Source organism: Calonectris borealis, chromosome 18 (genome assembly GCF_964195595.1).
Source record: "Calonectris borealis chromosome 18, bCalBor7.hap1.2, whole genome shotgun sequence".
In the NCBI taxonomy this organism is placed as follows: domain Eukaryota; kingdom Metazoa; phylum Chordata; class Aves; order Procellariiformes; family Procellariidae; genus Calonectris; species Calonectris borealis.
In genome coordinates, this window is record NC_134329.1 from 8,064,511 (window position 1) to 8,079,873 (window position 15,363).

Here is a 15,363-nt window from a genome sequence, read left to right on the forward strand (position 1 = left end):
CATCCGGGCGCCTGAAGGGAGAGGGAGGGCGGGGCGTGTCGCCTCGGTTCGCGAGCGCTACGGCCGCGGCTGCTGAGGGAGGTTGAGCCCGTTGTGAGGAGTTGTTGAGGGGGAGCGACGTCCCGAGCGCTCGGTCATGGCGGTGAGTGGTGTTCGCTGCCGGGATTTTTGGAGGGAGCCGAATTGGGAAGGGGGCTGCCGCGGGGCGGGAGGGAAGAGCGTGTGAGATGGGGAGGGCTGGGTCGGGAAGCCGTGTGCGCGGAGACACAAAATGGCGCCCGCCGCTTCTTCGCTTGCCGGCGCCATGATGGGCCTCGGGGAGGGGGTGGCCACTTTTCACCCATTACTTCTCTCCCTGTTTCCAGAAGTTTCTGTTTCATTTCTCTGGGCTTGGCGAGAAGCGAAGAGGCCTTGTGACCGAGGCCCTATCGTTTCCTGGCTGAGGAGAGAAGTATTATGGCTGTAGGAGCGAGTGTTTCTCAGAGGGACTGTGGGGCGCAGATTCCCTGGGAGGGGAGGGTGGAGGGGATCGATTTGGTGGTTGGGCCATGCTCAGTTTTCTTTCATGTAGCTTTCCCTGCCTTATTTTTTTTTGTTGTGTTTGGTCACAGGCCTGCTATTTTCAGCGTCTTCTTGCACTCAGTGATTAATTATTTGCCCCTATCCTCCTGTTTTTATGCTTAATATCGATAGGAAACGTCTCTACTGTAGTTTTCAGTGTCCTTTATGCTTATACACGGCCTAAGAGTGTAGCTTTATTCTCTTTTAAAATTTGTGTGGTCTGGTAACATAAAAAGGTGTTTGTCCCATAATCGAGTTGAAGAACCAATAAGAGTAGTTATCAAACACAATGTGGTTAATTTTTTTCAAAAGTTATTAAATGGTCTTGAGTGCAAAAAAAACCCACTCAAACAAACCGGAGTTGAAAGTGATAAAACTCTTCAAAGTTGACTTTAGGTACGCTGTGGTGTTTAATCTGGTATTTAAAGTTCTTGTCTTGAAAGTTTGACCAGTGGTGAAACAGAACAAGAGGACCATAAACTTCTGGAGAAAATGAAATTTTTTTTTTTTTTTAAATGATGCTTTTTCGGTTTATATAACTTAACCTATTAAGAATAAGATAAATTTTTCTTAAAAGGACTTGAAGAGTTATGGACTTGTAATTTTTCACTTAGATCATAGGCACTATCTTTGAGGTTCCTCCAAAGTAGTAGGTGAGGAGCTTGTTCAAGGAAACCGTGAGCCTGTGGCCAATCTAAGAACTGAGAATAGCATCACTGAAGTCTGTCAGTCTTTTTTTTGCTGTCTGTTTTTGTAGAGCAGAGAGATTTCTCTAAGGTGCGGTGCACAAGGGCATTAATGAGCAGCAGTGTGTATAAATAATGAGACTAGTAGCCTTGGAAAATGTGGCAGTGGGCTCAGTTTCAGTTGAGTACTATGTTTAAAAACCTAGTTAACTTAGACTGCTAGCTGGTATTCTCCTTATCCTTCTCAAGTAACTTTGAAATGTAAATTTATAGACATCTCAAAATTCCTTTGAAACTACTTCTAGCTGAGCCTTTTGGAAACCTTGGATGAAGAAGGGAGGGACTGAGTAGAGGTGTAGATAAGCAGATGATACATAGATGTGGAATGCCAAAGATTGTGATGGCTAAGATCATAAATAGGGGAGTCAGTTCCTACTGTTTATCTAATGTCCTAAAGTTTTCAGTGTGGTGGGCAGGGTATCAATAGTATTCAGAAGTGTCCCTGAGACTATAGTTAAAGTTCTGCTGCAGGCGCAATCTTAATCTGTCAGTGCTCTTGTCCATATGTTGGTGTGTTTTGAACTAGGTATTGGTATACCATGCAAATAGAGAAGTGAACAACTGCTTTCTCACTCTTAAAGAAAGATTTTACTATTGATGTATCTTTGTACAGATGCAAATTAATAAAGAATTGTGCAGACTAAACACTAGTAGCTGAAATAAAAATCTAAAGACTTAACCTGTAGCATGTTATGAAGAAAGTCTACCATTAATACAGAATATATTAATGACAATCTGTAATACCTGTTGTGGTTTAATAAGAACTAGCTGCTTTGTTTTCAAAGTAATGAATGTAAATCAGCATTTGAGAGGTTTTCACATGTCTTGCTCAGTTTGCAGATAAAACTGCAGCTAGTAGAAAACTATGCAAGTTCGAGTCCTCTGCTATGCTAGATTATCTTCATGAATAGCATTTCTGGGCCAAATTATGTCCTTAGTGAAATCTTCTGCAACCGCATGATGTTCAGAAGGTTTGATTATAACTTCCATTTACATGATCAGAACAAGAGAGACCGATGAATCTGTAAAGGCATTAATGAAAGCACATTCACCTTTTCAGTGTGTATGTTTTCTGTTCTGTTCCTTTCATTGTATTGTACTCTCATTGTACACATTTACTTCTCCCAGCATTGAATCAAAAAGCAGTCTTGACTTGACTGCTCTACACAAGATAAGTTTTTGGGTTTAGCCCTCCTAGGTCAAGGTTTAGAAGGAATGGAGGGAACATCTTGGTTTTTGTCATCTAAGAAAAATGTGATATGGAAATTGTTGGGACAGGTGGATGTGACCTATATGTACTCTCATACAATTGCATGTTTTTGCATAGAGATACTGTTTGAGGTTTTTCCTCATTCAAAAGTTAGGTGTTTTAATACTAATACAATATACCTCATTTCATTTCTCTTAAAGTTCATTCCGTACTTCAAAATACTGTGGGGATTTTGTGCTATGCCTTAGTAATGCCCTAACTTGTGAGGTGTCTTAGATCTGTTGGGACAGCATTGACCTTAAGTAACCTTAGTCTAGTAAATGTTAAAAGGTAATTGACCTACAAACACCACCATTTAGAGAAAACTGTGGATCAGAGTTTAGTCTTGCTGATATTCTCAAAAGCACATGGAAAAAGTAAAGTGCAGTCTAATGTAGCGGGAGAGCAAAATGTTACTATATATTGGTTCTCTTTAATAAAGTCTTGTAAAATCAATCTGTATGCAGTTACGCCGTTCACTGCAAGTCTATCAAGCTATTGCCTAACTAATAATGGGATGGCTACTCATGAGATTGTCTTTACAGAAAATAATTTTAAGTGTGTCTTCAGAGGAGTAAAGTAAATAGTTTTTCTTGTTTTTCAGTCCTAAGTTTTTGGTTTTTAAACATTCTGTCTTCATGTGTAGGGTAGTGATACAGAACGAGATGGAGTAGCCCCAGAAAAGTCCTCTCCAGAAAGAGAGAAGAAAAAGGAACAATCAGATGCCTCTAGTTCTCCCAGAACATCAAAGCATCATTATTCAAGATCACGCTCACGGTCAAGGGAAAGAAGACGGAAGTCAGGTATGGTCTTCATATAAGTGAAGTTGCTTAGTAATGTTCTGGTGTATGCTTGTCCAACTGAAATCTTTTTAAAGCCGTTTTGGAAAAAAATATACAGACTTAGTTCTAGTAACTTGTTAGAATAGCGAAAAAATGAAGCTACTAATTTTGGTTTTGTATCTTAAATATGTTATATTGAAATTTTTCAATTTTAATGATAGAAGTGCTAAGGAAAAAAGTCTTGTCAATGTTCAGGGGGTGGGAGGGGGACAACACCAAACAGAAAACCATACTACTTTGTCTTCATTTTAATTGGATGTGCTTAGACTGGGATACTTTTGCATGCTTGTAACAAAAATAAGGTTACCTGGCTGAAAAATGTGACTGGAGTATGACATGGGCTAGAGCTTAAATTCAAACAAAGAAGTGGGAATAACAGCTAAGCGTTTGCTTTCTGCAGTGGATACTCGAATAGTGTTGTTTGTTTTCTAAATCTCTATTCTTGACTTTGGGGGGTGGAATAACTGAAAGGAACTAGAAATATTATAGCCAGCTGATCTCCTCTTTAACTTGGTAAATAACAATAAATGTTTTCTTCTCCAGATACTGAAGGAAGAAAACACAGAAGCCGGAGCAGAAGCAAAGAGGTAATTAACACTTTGTAGCGTTTAGGTAATTGTACAATACATCTTAAAAAGTATCTTGTAGTAATGCACATATGTGTAAACCTATATAAATGACTTTCTGGTAAGTACAAGAAATTGGAAACTTTAAGCTTAAAAATGGATATGGAGATCCTTTCATAGTGAAGCATGATTGCAGCCATCATGTTGACAAGGTAATAGTTTTATAGAAAAATGCTTTCAGAAACTAGTAACTTAATTTCCTTTTTTTTTTTTTTTTGTGGAAACAGCCAAAAGAAAGAATTCATGTGGAGAAGTAGAATGGTGTTCTTGATGACTTTCACAGAGCTTCCATTAACCAAAAGCCTTGGCTGGCTTTATTCCTGGCCAATGTTCAGGACTTTCAATGATACATACTCATCTACTTAAGTATATTAAAAATAATTCCCCACCTGACTGAGCTCTGTTTATTGCATCCTTTAATTGTAAAGACTGTCATAGCTTGACAAACAAGCTGAGTCAGCTGGAAACATGACAGTAGCAGCAAAAATTTCAGAAGGCTGTCTCTTTTTTTTTAAATTAATAAATGTGTGTGTGTATATATATAGGGGAGTGAGAAGAGACAGTGTCAGTAATACCTTGAAAATAACTGGCTTACACACCAGAGAAGAGATGAAATGAGCAAACCAGGAGCATCGAAACAGTCACAAAGAAGCTTAAGCCATGTGGGGCAATAGCAGGCTGGGTCAGATGAGGGACTTTTTAACTTTTAACCCGGGTCAGGAACTTCTCCTTCCCCCATTCCAATGGAAGCTCTGTTTAAAAAAGGAGGAAAAAAAAAAAGAGGAAAAGAAAAATAATCTAGGAGAGTTTTTGTGAAATTGAATATATTGTTTAGCTCACATGATAACATTTCTATAATAAATCATACTCAGCGTGCTAATGCGCGAAGAGACTGAACTGAAGACGCTGCAGACTCAGATAGCAAAATTATAAGCCTACTTCATGATAAGGTAACTATTAGTCATTCAAACTCATATTTCCCTTAAAAATATCTTAAATCCGTTATGGGATATAATGGTGGTTTATTACTAAGTGTGTGCCTGGAAGATGTGATTTAAAAAAAAAAATTTTAAAAATCTCTTTTTAATGTTTAAAAAAAAAAAAGTCCTCGCTTAAAATTATGTCCAGTGTTTTGCCATGCTGTTGCATCTAATCTTACACAATTTATTTAGCTATTTCTAAGTTTCACAGAGTGAACAGATAAGGGATAATGTCTCACAGTAGATTTACTGTTTTCATTCATTTGCAAGATTAAGCTCTTTGTCTGTAGACTAAATACTGAATATCAGTAATTATTTTTAATATGCATATCAGAACAACTACTTATGTAAATTTATAAAATTAATGTACAGGTGACATCTCAAACTTCAGATGTGTTTTTATGTAACAACTGATTATTCAAGGAGTTAAGAATAAAACACTGTAAAAGCAGGAAAAATATCTAGCATTATTGTGTTCTTGAAGAACTATAATCAAATGTATTTATAAATGGATATCTATTAATGAGTTAGGCTTGGATAAGTGGGTATAAGCTAATTATAGCATCTTCTAGACTTGTTTCTTTTGAGAGAGTTACGATTATAGGAAAGGTTTTATGAGTAGTTAACAGATTTAGATAAGCATAAAAAAACTTAAGAATTGGGTTTTAGTCTAAAATGAATGTATCATGCTTAAATTGTGACTTGAAACAAAAGATTATTTAAACATAAGACTTAAGTGTGCTATGCTTTTGTGCTAGAAAGATTTCAGAATAAACTGGATATATTAAGAAAAGGTGTTGATGTCATGACTTGGTCTCTAAGGAAAACACTGGCAAAAAATCAGGCCTGACCTTGCTAAGTATTTTTGGCATTGCGGCTATAAAAAGGAATCTTTTTTTAAGAGGCTCTGCAGGAAGAAATTGCGGTATAGTGGAGCAGCATATCTTTAATTTAAAACTACTGTGGGAGGTCTCAGAGTGATGCATGTTAGTTTTAAATACTAAAAACAGGATGTCAACCATGTAACTTATTACTTTGCTTTTTAAAAACTGTTGGAAGTTACCGACTGAAGAGAGTTTTGCTCTAAAAATTAATTATCTAATGATGGATAGAAAACTGTTATGGTTTTAAAAGCAAAATAGTATATGTCTGCAACTATGTATGGATTTTAGTAACTTTCTACATGGTAGGCTTAGGCAAATATTAAATATTCGCTACAAATGTGAGTGTGTGTATATATGCATATTCATAAATTGTCAGGTACTTAGATATGTACTTATGTGGTTGGAATGGAGACAGTAACTGAGAATGACAGTTGTTTTTGTTACAATGCTGTGAACTCTTATATGGAAACACTGTAAAGATACCTTGATGGATACTTTAGAAATCCTTTAGACAGTGGGGAGGAGGGAAAAGGGGGAAAAATTATAGTGTGCATTTGCAACTTTGGGTAGTTGGTGGCATTAGGTAAAATAGCCATCACTCATGATTGAGTCACACTCCTAAGGTTACTAATGTTGCATCACAACTTATCATTTTTTATCTTCTGATACCCATACTAACTCTCTTTGTTGCACTATTTTCCTGAAAGAACCAACTTCTTCTTAAAACAGGCAAGAAGACATGAATCCAAAGAGAAGTCCTCAAAGAAGCACAAATCTGAAGACCACAATGACAAAGAACATTCTTCTGACAAGGGAAGAGATAGCCTAAATTCATCTGAAAATGGTGAGGATAGACATAAACGCAAAGAGAGAAAATCATCAAGAGGGAGGAGTCATTCAAGATCCAGGTCTCGTGAAAGGTAAGTAGTTTTACATGATTATTCTTCAAGTGCATTTGCAAAAGCAGTGTTTGGAATTTGTGTAGACTTCTGAAGCTGAATTATATTACTGACCTAATTTAGCTCTAAAGCATCAATTTATATTGCATGTTTCAGTTTTCATTGGGTAGTGCATTTGCTGCTACTTGGTTTTTTTTCAGGTTGGTTCTGAGTAAAAGTACAAAATATCTCTAAGGCTTTATATAGGTGATCTGTCTCATGTTTATAAATAGTATACAGGGTATAAAAAATTTATAAACAGTGTATTAAATGTTCCCTGTTGTCAGTGACAGGAAAGAAAGTACACTTTATCAATGTCATGGCTTTTTACCTCCTAAATCAAGAACTTATCCAGAGACAATGCTGTCTAAGTCTCCTTGCACGGTAGGCTACCTAGCACACTCTCATGGTAGGAGAATTGCTTGGGACAAACGGGTTGCTGCCAGCAGAACTTTTCAGTCAACTCTGCTCATAGCTGAGGGATCTGTAGCAAACATGATAGCAAGGAGCAAGCTTCAGCTTATAATACGCTGAGGGACTCTGTGTGACTCACAAGCTGAAATTTGGGCATCTCTTCCCTAAGGTATTGGAATACTGTGGGGAGGAGGAGAGTTTTGTTGCCTTGAATTTAAGACACCTGCATCAGATTAGCTTGGCTGTGTATTTGTTTTGAGATGCACACTTCAATGAACAACTAAAAATAGCTATATTGATGAGTATGATTGTTTGCGTAAACTCTGTGTAACTCACTTGTCTGTTGTGGCTGGTGGTAGTGTTTGGTTCCTTTCCCATTTCATCTCCTAGTCTTACAACTTAAACTGTTCCAGGCATGAACTCTTCTGTGTGTAGTTTGCAGTCTCCCCACCCTGCCTGATGCATTTTGCCCTGTGGTGACGAACCTGTATGTAAGTCCTTAAGTGGAAGCTGAATTTAAACATGAGAATATATGTAAGGTTTTGGGACATGTGTTTCAGACGTCATCGTAGTAGAAGTCGTGATAGGAAAAAATCCCGATCTCGCAGCAGAGAGAGAAAACGACGTATAAGATCTCGTTCTAGATCAAGATCTAGACACAGACATAGAAGTAGAAGTAAAAGCAGAACTAGGAGTAGAAGCAGGTAAGTGTTAACTTCCATATATACTTAGTGGTGGTGGTTGGTTGAATGTTCTGTGGTGGGCTGATTTACAGAAGAATGATGGGTTTGCCAGTTCATGGCTGTTCAGTGTAACTAAATGTGTTTGGCTTTTTCTCAGCTGTATTGATACAGTGGGTTAAGGATTGAGTAGTTTGCATCCACCTACAGAAACATTTGTCCTAGACGGCTTAAGTGTTTTGGATTCTTGGCTTTTCATAGCATGATTTCATGTTAGCAGTTAGAAATACTTAACAGTTATTTTGTGGGTATCTTATAAAACCACGATTTTTGACTGATAAAGTAGAAGGAAAGTAAATAACTTAATATTCTGAGTAGTAGTGATTACCATGGTTCAAGCTCTTTTTTGTTTCTTACACTGCAGCTGAATTTACTATTTTAAATAGGATATTTAAGTGGGAAAAACTGAAGAATAAGATAGAACTAACCGGTTTATGTGTTGATACAAGAGTGGTGTGGTTGGCAAAGCACAACTTTAAAAATACTATTGTATTTATCTCTCTTTGTCTGTGTATGTATTATTAAAAGGGAAGTTTAACTGGAAATCACTGGCTGTCAGAGCAAATACACTGATCAGAAGCTAATCCTGATCAGCTCCACAAAGTTTATTTAAAAATTTGTCTTGTCTGCAAACTAGCGCAGTTAGTGTAGTGTTAAGGTGAATTTTGAGTCAGATGGACTATTTCTGATCTGAATGTACTGTTCTTTGTTAGTGATGACCAACTCCTTTTTGTCAAGTTCAACGTGAGAATATTTATCATGTTAATTTTTCTCCCTATCTTGAGTGCTTCTATTTCTTCCTTAAATTCTAGAAGCACAGATTGAAACACTCTAGCTAGACACATACTGGCTTATTCTGGGTTGAGATCCATGCCTTACCTGGAGTATGCTGGAGTTGAGGTTTTCATCACTGTATAGAAGTTCAATGTTTTCCAATACTGATGAATCATTCAGTATTTTGGTGTAGAGTTCTGAGTCTATTTGTATGTCTCACCTTTGCATTCTTAATGCCCTGTAGGATTTTCTGAGTAAGCTGAAATATGACTTAATGACTATTACAGTTGTATTTTTTCCCTTCTACTTGTTTAAAGTAAAACAAGTAGTTTGAATGCGAATTGGTGTCCCTTCAGACCTCCCAAGAAGGTGTTGCCAGTGTTCCACTTCATTTAGCAGTATTTTCACTAGAGTATTTTAAATTGCGTATTTAAAGGGTGTAGAAGTTGGTTATGACTACTCAACATCACGGTGGATCGTTGGAGACTTAAGAATCTAGCACATTCATGTAATGCTACAACATCACTTGTGAAACTGTTAAGAAGACTTATCTTTCTGAAGAACTAGTTGAATTACATGGTTTGTGTCGTATTTTATTTTGGCATGCACTTTCTACCAAACTTTCAGCTGGGGTGAGTAGAGCTGGGTCTTCAATTGGTATACATGTTACTTGCATTTAATGATATTTAAGCCACCTTCACCATGATGTGTAAAGCTTCAGTTCCCCATTATTTCCAGTTATAGATGATATGCACTTACTGTTTTCAAAAGTCACTTTGAACATTTCGTGTTTAATGACTCCGTGAAAACTTCACATCCCAGAATAGTTTTTTGCTTCTGCAGTGGAATTCAAATTACCTGAACAGCAGATGTCGGAAGAAAAAGTAAGGGGTAGTCATAGCTTATGAATTTCTTCAACTGGAAACACGCTGTGTTCGGTAGTAATGGACGTACTACAAGAATCCATTTCTTTTAAGTACTGTTTCTGTCTCGCAAATCCTAGAAAAGGAAAATAAATGAGGCATAAGTCTTTTTTAACAGTAGCTAGAGCACTTCATCAAGTTCTGGGCTCAGGTGAAGCCTTTGGAAAGAGAATTATGGGGCAAGCCTCAGAGAAAACCCTTCACAAGCCAGATAAATGTGATGTGGAAACTTATCCTGTTAAAACTCAACTGTGAAATGAATTCCCTCATTCATGAAATGCAATATTTGTTGTGTTACAGTTAACAGGCTATGACAGAAGCATTTGTAAATAGTAGAGCTTGACCTTCTCTTGATGGTTCTTTGCATAATCTCAAGCTCACGTTTTCAAGTGATCTGTCCTTACTAGCATTTAAACTAATCTTTTTGTTCTGTGAGCCTGTACACCCTCCTGGCAGTTCTTTTGTGACATTGCTCTGATTAAATGCTAGGTGGAAAACATGACACCATCTGCTTGTTTCAAATGGAAATACTTAAATACAAAAGCTCAAATATTTATTTCCTTGATGTTTACCAGTGCAATAAAGCATCAGACCAAAGACAAGACCAAACTACAATAGTCAGCACGGGAAAAATGAAGGTATCTTTGAAACATGCATTACATCTTATCTCAGGAATGCAGATCTGTCACTTCCCAGTGCCTGAATCTGCATCTTGTCATCTTCTATGAAAAGATAAGTCTCGCCTCCTTTGTATTCTACCAGATTTGTCATGTAAACAAGGATCTGTTTTTGTAACTTCAGTCTTCGTTTCATGATGTTTGTAGATGCTACCCAAGTTGCAAACAGAAGAAACAGAGTATCTGAATGCCATTTAAAGTGGCTGCTATCAAGTTAGCTATTATCTCAAATAGTTGATAATAACATTTAAGTATAAAATTGCAGAAACATCTTTGTGCATCTCAACTTACTGTTTATGGCAAATCTGGGAACAATCTGAGTGACACCTCCTGTAATTTAAGCTTTGTTGGACACTTCCAGTATCTGTGATTTCTGTGTTTAAAACATCAGTGTCAGAGGCTTAAACAGGGATAAACCCTTATCTCTTGTAATGTAGATACTAATGATTCTGGCAAAGAGAAATACTGCTAATAGTACTTTATATGTGTATTTTGAGCAGCTGTTGCTTAGATGGGACTAGATGTATATGTCATAAGAGCAACTTTTACTTGGGAGGAGTGGGGAGAAGGTTACTAAAGGAGTATTGAACTAAATATTTTGGTATTTTGCTTAACAATGTATTTTAACTGGGTTCTTTTCTGATTGTCAGGCTCCAGTTAATGCATGCTTCATAGTTCTCTGCGCAGTACTGTCCTTAAGAGCAAACCAGAGACAAATCACATGTGTTTAAACCAGCTATCCCATTTAGCTTGGTAGTCTCCCTCAGTCAGTTGTCCAAAGCACATTTAGTGAAGAGTATACAGAGAGGGGAGAAATAGTAATTTCCCTGAATACTATACCAGTTTTTAAATCTGGCCTCTTCAAAATGCTCATTTTTAACATAATTATAGTGCTGTGAGGTCTGTTACGGTTTTAAAGCATTCTTGTAACTTGATCCATTTTACAGTTTTCTTGCAATTGACTTTACTGAAAGTTACACAGTAGTTTTTCTTGTCAGGTTTTAGAATGAAAATCTCTAGAGCAGATCTATTTGTTCTAAACACTAAGTGTAAGAGGGTAAATGAATACCCAGAATTACACAGTCTGTTACATCTTGCAGTTGGAAGTCTTCAGTTTTAGCTCTGTCTTGTTACAAGGCAAGTGTGACTGTTACACTGTTCTAGTATAATCTCTGTGAAAGCTGTTCTTGAGAGCTCTCCAAATTAATCATTAAGCAGTTTTTCAGAGTTGTGATCAAATACTTCATGAAATGAAATGTTAAGATATATATGTACCTTCATTGTTTTAGCAACTCTGTTAAATTTGGTTACAGAGAGCGAAAGAAAAGAATTGAAAAGCCCCGAAGGTTCAGCAGGAGTCATAGCCGAAGTCCAAGTCCGCCACCTTTTCGGGGACGAAATACAGCTATGGATGCACAGGAAGCATTAGCCAGAAGGTCAGAAATTGTCACGATTTTAATGATATGTGACATTAATAAGCTGCTGCTGTTGATTTTGCATGTCTAAATATTTTTATTCTCATGTACTTACTTCTAGACTGGAAAGAGCAAAGAAACTGCAAGAACAGAGAGAGAAAGAAATGGTTGAAAAACAGAAGCAACAGGAGATGGCTGCAGGTACTCCATGTATATTATATTAATTCCTAAAGCGTAGTATGAGTAGAAGATAGTGTAGGCTTGTGTGCTGAGTGTTACAGTCCTGCCAACAGATGTGCAGGTTGTCTTTCTTTGTATAACTTTGTCCATGTATAAGACCACAACTAAAACTAGGAAATGTTTGAAAAACCAGACCAAAACAAAAAATAACAAACATAAAACCCCAACAAAAACGATCAGGATTTCTTATCACTTACCGAGTATACAACAAAAATGTTTTATGTTAGGCTGATAAATGATTTCGTGATGGTCATTGGACCCTTCCTTTGTGCATCATTAAGCAAGAGTTTGAAAGCTATTACCAGCTCAGGGGTATTTAGAATGAGGTACATTAGTTTCACTTTTAGTTCTGGTTGAAGATGTGTCTCTTAATTTATAAATAACATGTATTTTATCACGCATTTGTTATTTGGATGTTTTCAACTTACTTCTGATGAAGGGAAGTGTTTGGGGGGTTTGTTTTGTTTTTTGTTCTTTTGGGGGGGTTGGTGGGTTTTTTTGGTTTTGTGTGTTTGTGGTTTGTTGGTTTGTTCACCCTCCTCACTCCCCACCCCACCCCACCCCCCCAAAAAAAAAAAAAAAGTCTGAACTTACTGTCTGATAGCAAGTTACCTTTCTTCTTCAGCGGCTGCAGCCACTGGAGGTTCCGTTATTAATGTTGCTGCTCTTCTGGCATCGGGAACACAAGTAACTCCTCAAATAGCAATGGCAGCTCAAATGGCAGCACTACAAGCAAAAGCACTAGCAGAGACTGGAATAGCTGTACCTAGCTATTATAACCCAGCAGCAGTGAATCCAATGAAATTTGCTGAGCAAGAGAAGAAGCGGAAGATGCTTTGGCAAGGCAAAAAGGAAGGGGTAATGTTGTCTTTTCTTACGTTCGTAAAACTTGTTTGGAAACATCTTGCACTCAAACAGTTTAAGGATGCTTATTAACATTATTTCCAGCAATATTACTTTCATGCCTGTTTCCCTCTTAACAGCAGCCCGAGGTAAAACTTTAGGAGTGAAAGGACTAAGATAACTAGACCTTCAATGACAAATGCTTGTGACTCAAGCCTTAGAAAAACCCTTACGTCATAAAACTTAGGTGTAATTGGATCTTAATGTTATTTTTGTCAGTTTGCCTACAACTTGCAACTAAATGTGAAATAGAGATGGTCTCTTTTTACTGAAAAGTGATGGCTAAGCTATAGAAACTATAATTGACCACTCCTTTCTGTGACTGTAGAGATTTTTCATTTGATTGTTGCATCCTGTCCGTTTCAAAAACAAGTCTGCAAACCTGGCTAGTAACTTTTCAGGAGTAGAGTAATGCATTACTAACACTAACAAAAGTTATAAATACAAATAAACCTTCAGACTGGCAAATAAATGCTCTTGCAATGAGTGAAGTATAGGCTACCAAATAAAAAAGGCTTCTGTGGCAGTTGCTTTTTCAGAGAGTCGCTGGATTTGAGTACGGGTTTTGCCTGCTGATACAATGGAAAAATTGGCGCTTTAGTATTTGTATTTTTGTCTTTCAACACTATGCTAGTATGGAAGTGCTTGTTGCATTAGATTAATTATCATCATGCACGTCTTATGTTACAAGCTCACTTAGCTTTTCACAGCTTGTTTCGTAAGATGTGAAAAACTGAAACTGGTTCACGTGGCATTGATGGGAAGCAAAAGGGAGGGAAGAAGAAACCTGAATGCTGTCTAAGCAGTTCTTCCTGAATTGTGCTGTGTATTACTTAATTGTAATAAGCAACTTCATTTTCCATAATTCCCTTTAAGCATGCATTCTGACAAGGTTTCCAAACTTTGTGGAAATGAGTACCATTTACTGAAGTAAAGAATATACCTCTGTTTTGAAACCTATGGTTAAGTAGACTTCCCTCACAAAGAGTTTCTGCGAGGATGCTGCAGGAATGTCAGACGTGACTTGGAAACCTTCTACTTCCAACTGTGCTATCGCTACACAATGGGGGTCATTTTTAATACTGCTTTTTTGCTTGCTACTGTATTATGATATTAACGGAAACTTACTAAAAAAGTGATAAATCCTTTTTTTAACTTGTACAGGATAAATCACAGTCTGCAGAAATATGGGAAAAATTAAATTTTGGAAACAAGGACCAAAATGTCAAATTCAGAAAACTGATGGGCATTAAGGTAAAGAGTTATGAATGTGTAATTAAGTTTATTATTAATTGTAGGACAGTGATTTCTTCTTTTATTTTGAAGTGTACCTTAACCAGTAAAGATGTTAAGTTAACCTGATACTACATGATGTAGTTAAGAACTTTAAGTATTTCTCATTAAAGTTCACAAGCAGCATCTAGATTTGAATTAAATTCAAATTCTGGAATTTCATTATGTTTCTGGCTAACAAGGCAACTGTTATAATCTGTAACAACAGTGGTAACTGTAACCAATATTCATAATCTGATAAACAGCATTACTTTGTGTAGCTAAGGCAATTGGATACATTTATTTGAATAAATTAGAAAAGGAACTGGATTAAGGCCTCTACATGTTTCTTGACAGTGAGAGGAAAGCTACCCTTGAATGTTCCAGCAATAAAACCAAGTGCTTGAATTCTTACTAGCTTTTGAAAACAACAAAGCAAAATTGTTATGTTTAGGACACGGGTAGTATATGAAAACACCACTTCCTACACAGCTAATGTTTATTTTCTTCTGTCTGGTTTCTAGAGTGAGGATGAAGCTGGCTGTAGTTCAGTTGATGAAGAGAGTTACAAAACGCTGAAACAACAGGAGGAGGTTTTCAGAAATCTAGATGCACAGTACGAAATGGCAAGATCACAGACTCATACGCAAAGAGGAATGGGATTGGGGTTTACGTCTTCAATGCGAGGAATGGATGCAGTTTGAAAAAAAAAAAAAAAGCAGTTTTAAAGTTTGGGACTATGGAAGGTTCTTGTTCAAATGTTGGGTCCTTGTTCACCAAAAAGCTAGCATTCTAGCTTGCATGGGTGTTGCATTGACTTTAATTTATTGAAAAATACAATTTTTTTGTAAATATCAGATCAGTGATACTGGTGTTAGTGTTGTAATCAGGTTATACCCACTTCCATTAAACTTGACAGAACTATAGGAGGACAGTATTTTTTAGTTAAAGTTCTACTTTTCAAACCAAGCAGCAGATGGGATAAACTCATACATGGATATTTCGTGTCCACTGTCTTGTGTACTTTTGTACTTTAACCTTGTACAGTTATTTTCAATTCTTGAAACATGAAAGAAACATTGTGTAGATGTTATTTAGCGGTCTGGGCCAATAGGCACATAATCCAGTGCAAAAAACCTGGTTAATAATAAAGACATTTTTTCTCTAAGGTCTTACTTT

The 15,363-nt window shown here is 36.9% G+C and overlaps 1 protein-coding gene across 5 annotated transcripts; it reads left to right on the top strand.

Annotated features, from left to right (window-relative positions):
* Window positions 1–4: 4 nt before the first annotated feature.
* On the top strand, window positions 5–15,352 carry RSRC2 (arginine and serine rich coiled-coil 2). 5 transcript variants are annotated; one of them, XM_075167689.1, is made up of 11 exons: window positions 13–142; window positions 3,203–3,359; window positions 3,942–3,985; window positions 4,897–4,974; window positions 6,596–6,808; window positions 7,801–7,944; window positions 11,668–11,790; window positions 11,891–11,970; window positions 12,635–12,867; window positions 14,077–14,166; window positions 14,709–15,352. In XM_075167689.1, exons 4-11 carry the CDS (start codon window positions 4,967–4,969, stop codon window positions 14,886–14,888), a joined length of 1,071 nt encoding a protein of 356 aa, XP_075023790.1. In that variant the 5' UTR covers window positions 13–142; window positions 3,203–3,359; window positions 3,942–3,985; window positions 4,897–4,966; the 3' UTR covers window positions 14,889–15,352. The 5 variants fall into 5 exon arrangements, with proteins under 5 accessions (XP_075023788.1, XP_075023784.1, XP_075023790.1 ...); XM_075167687.1 differs by lacking the exon at window positions 4,897–4,974 and having other exon boundaries at window positions 5–142; XM_075167683.1 differs by lacking the exon at window positions 4,897–4,974 and having other exon boundaries at window positions 5–142; window positions 6,618–6,808.
* The last annotated feature ends 11 nt before the right edge of the window (window positions 15,353–15,363 follow it).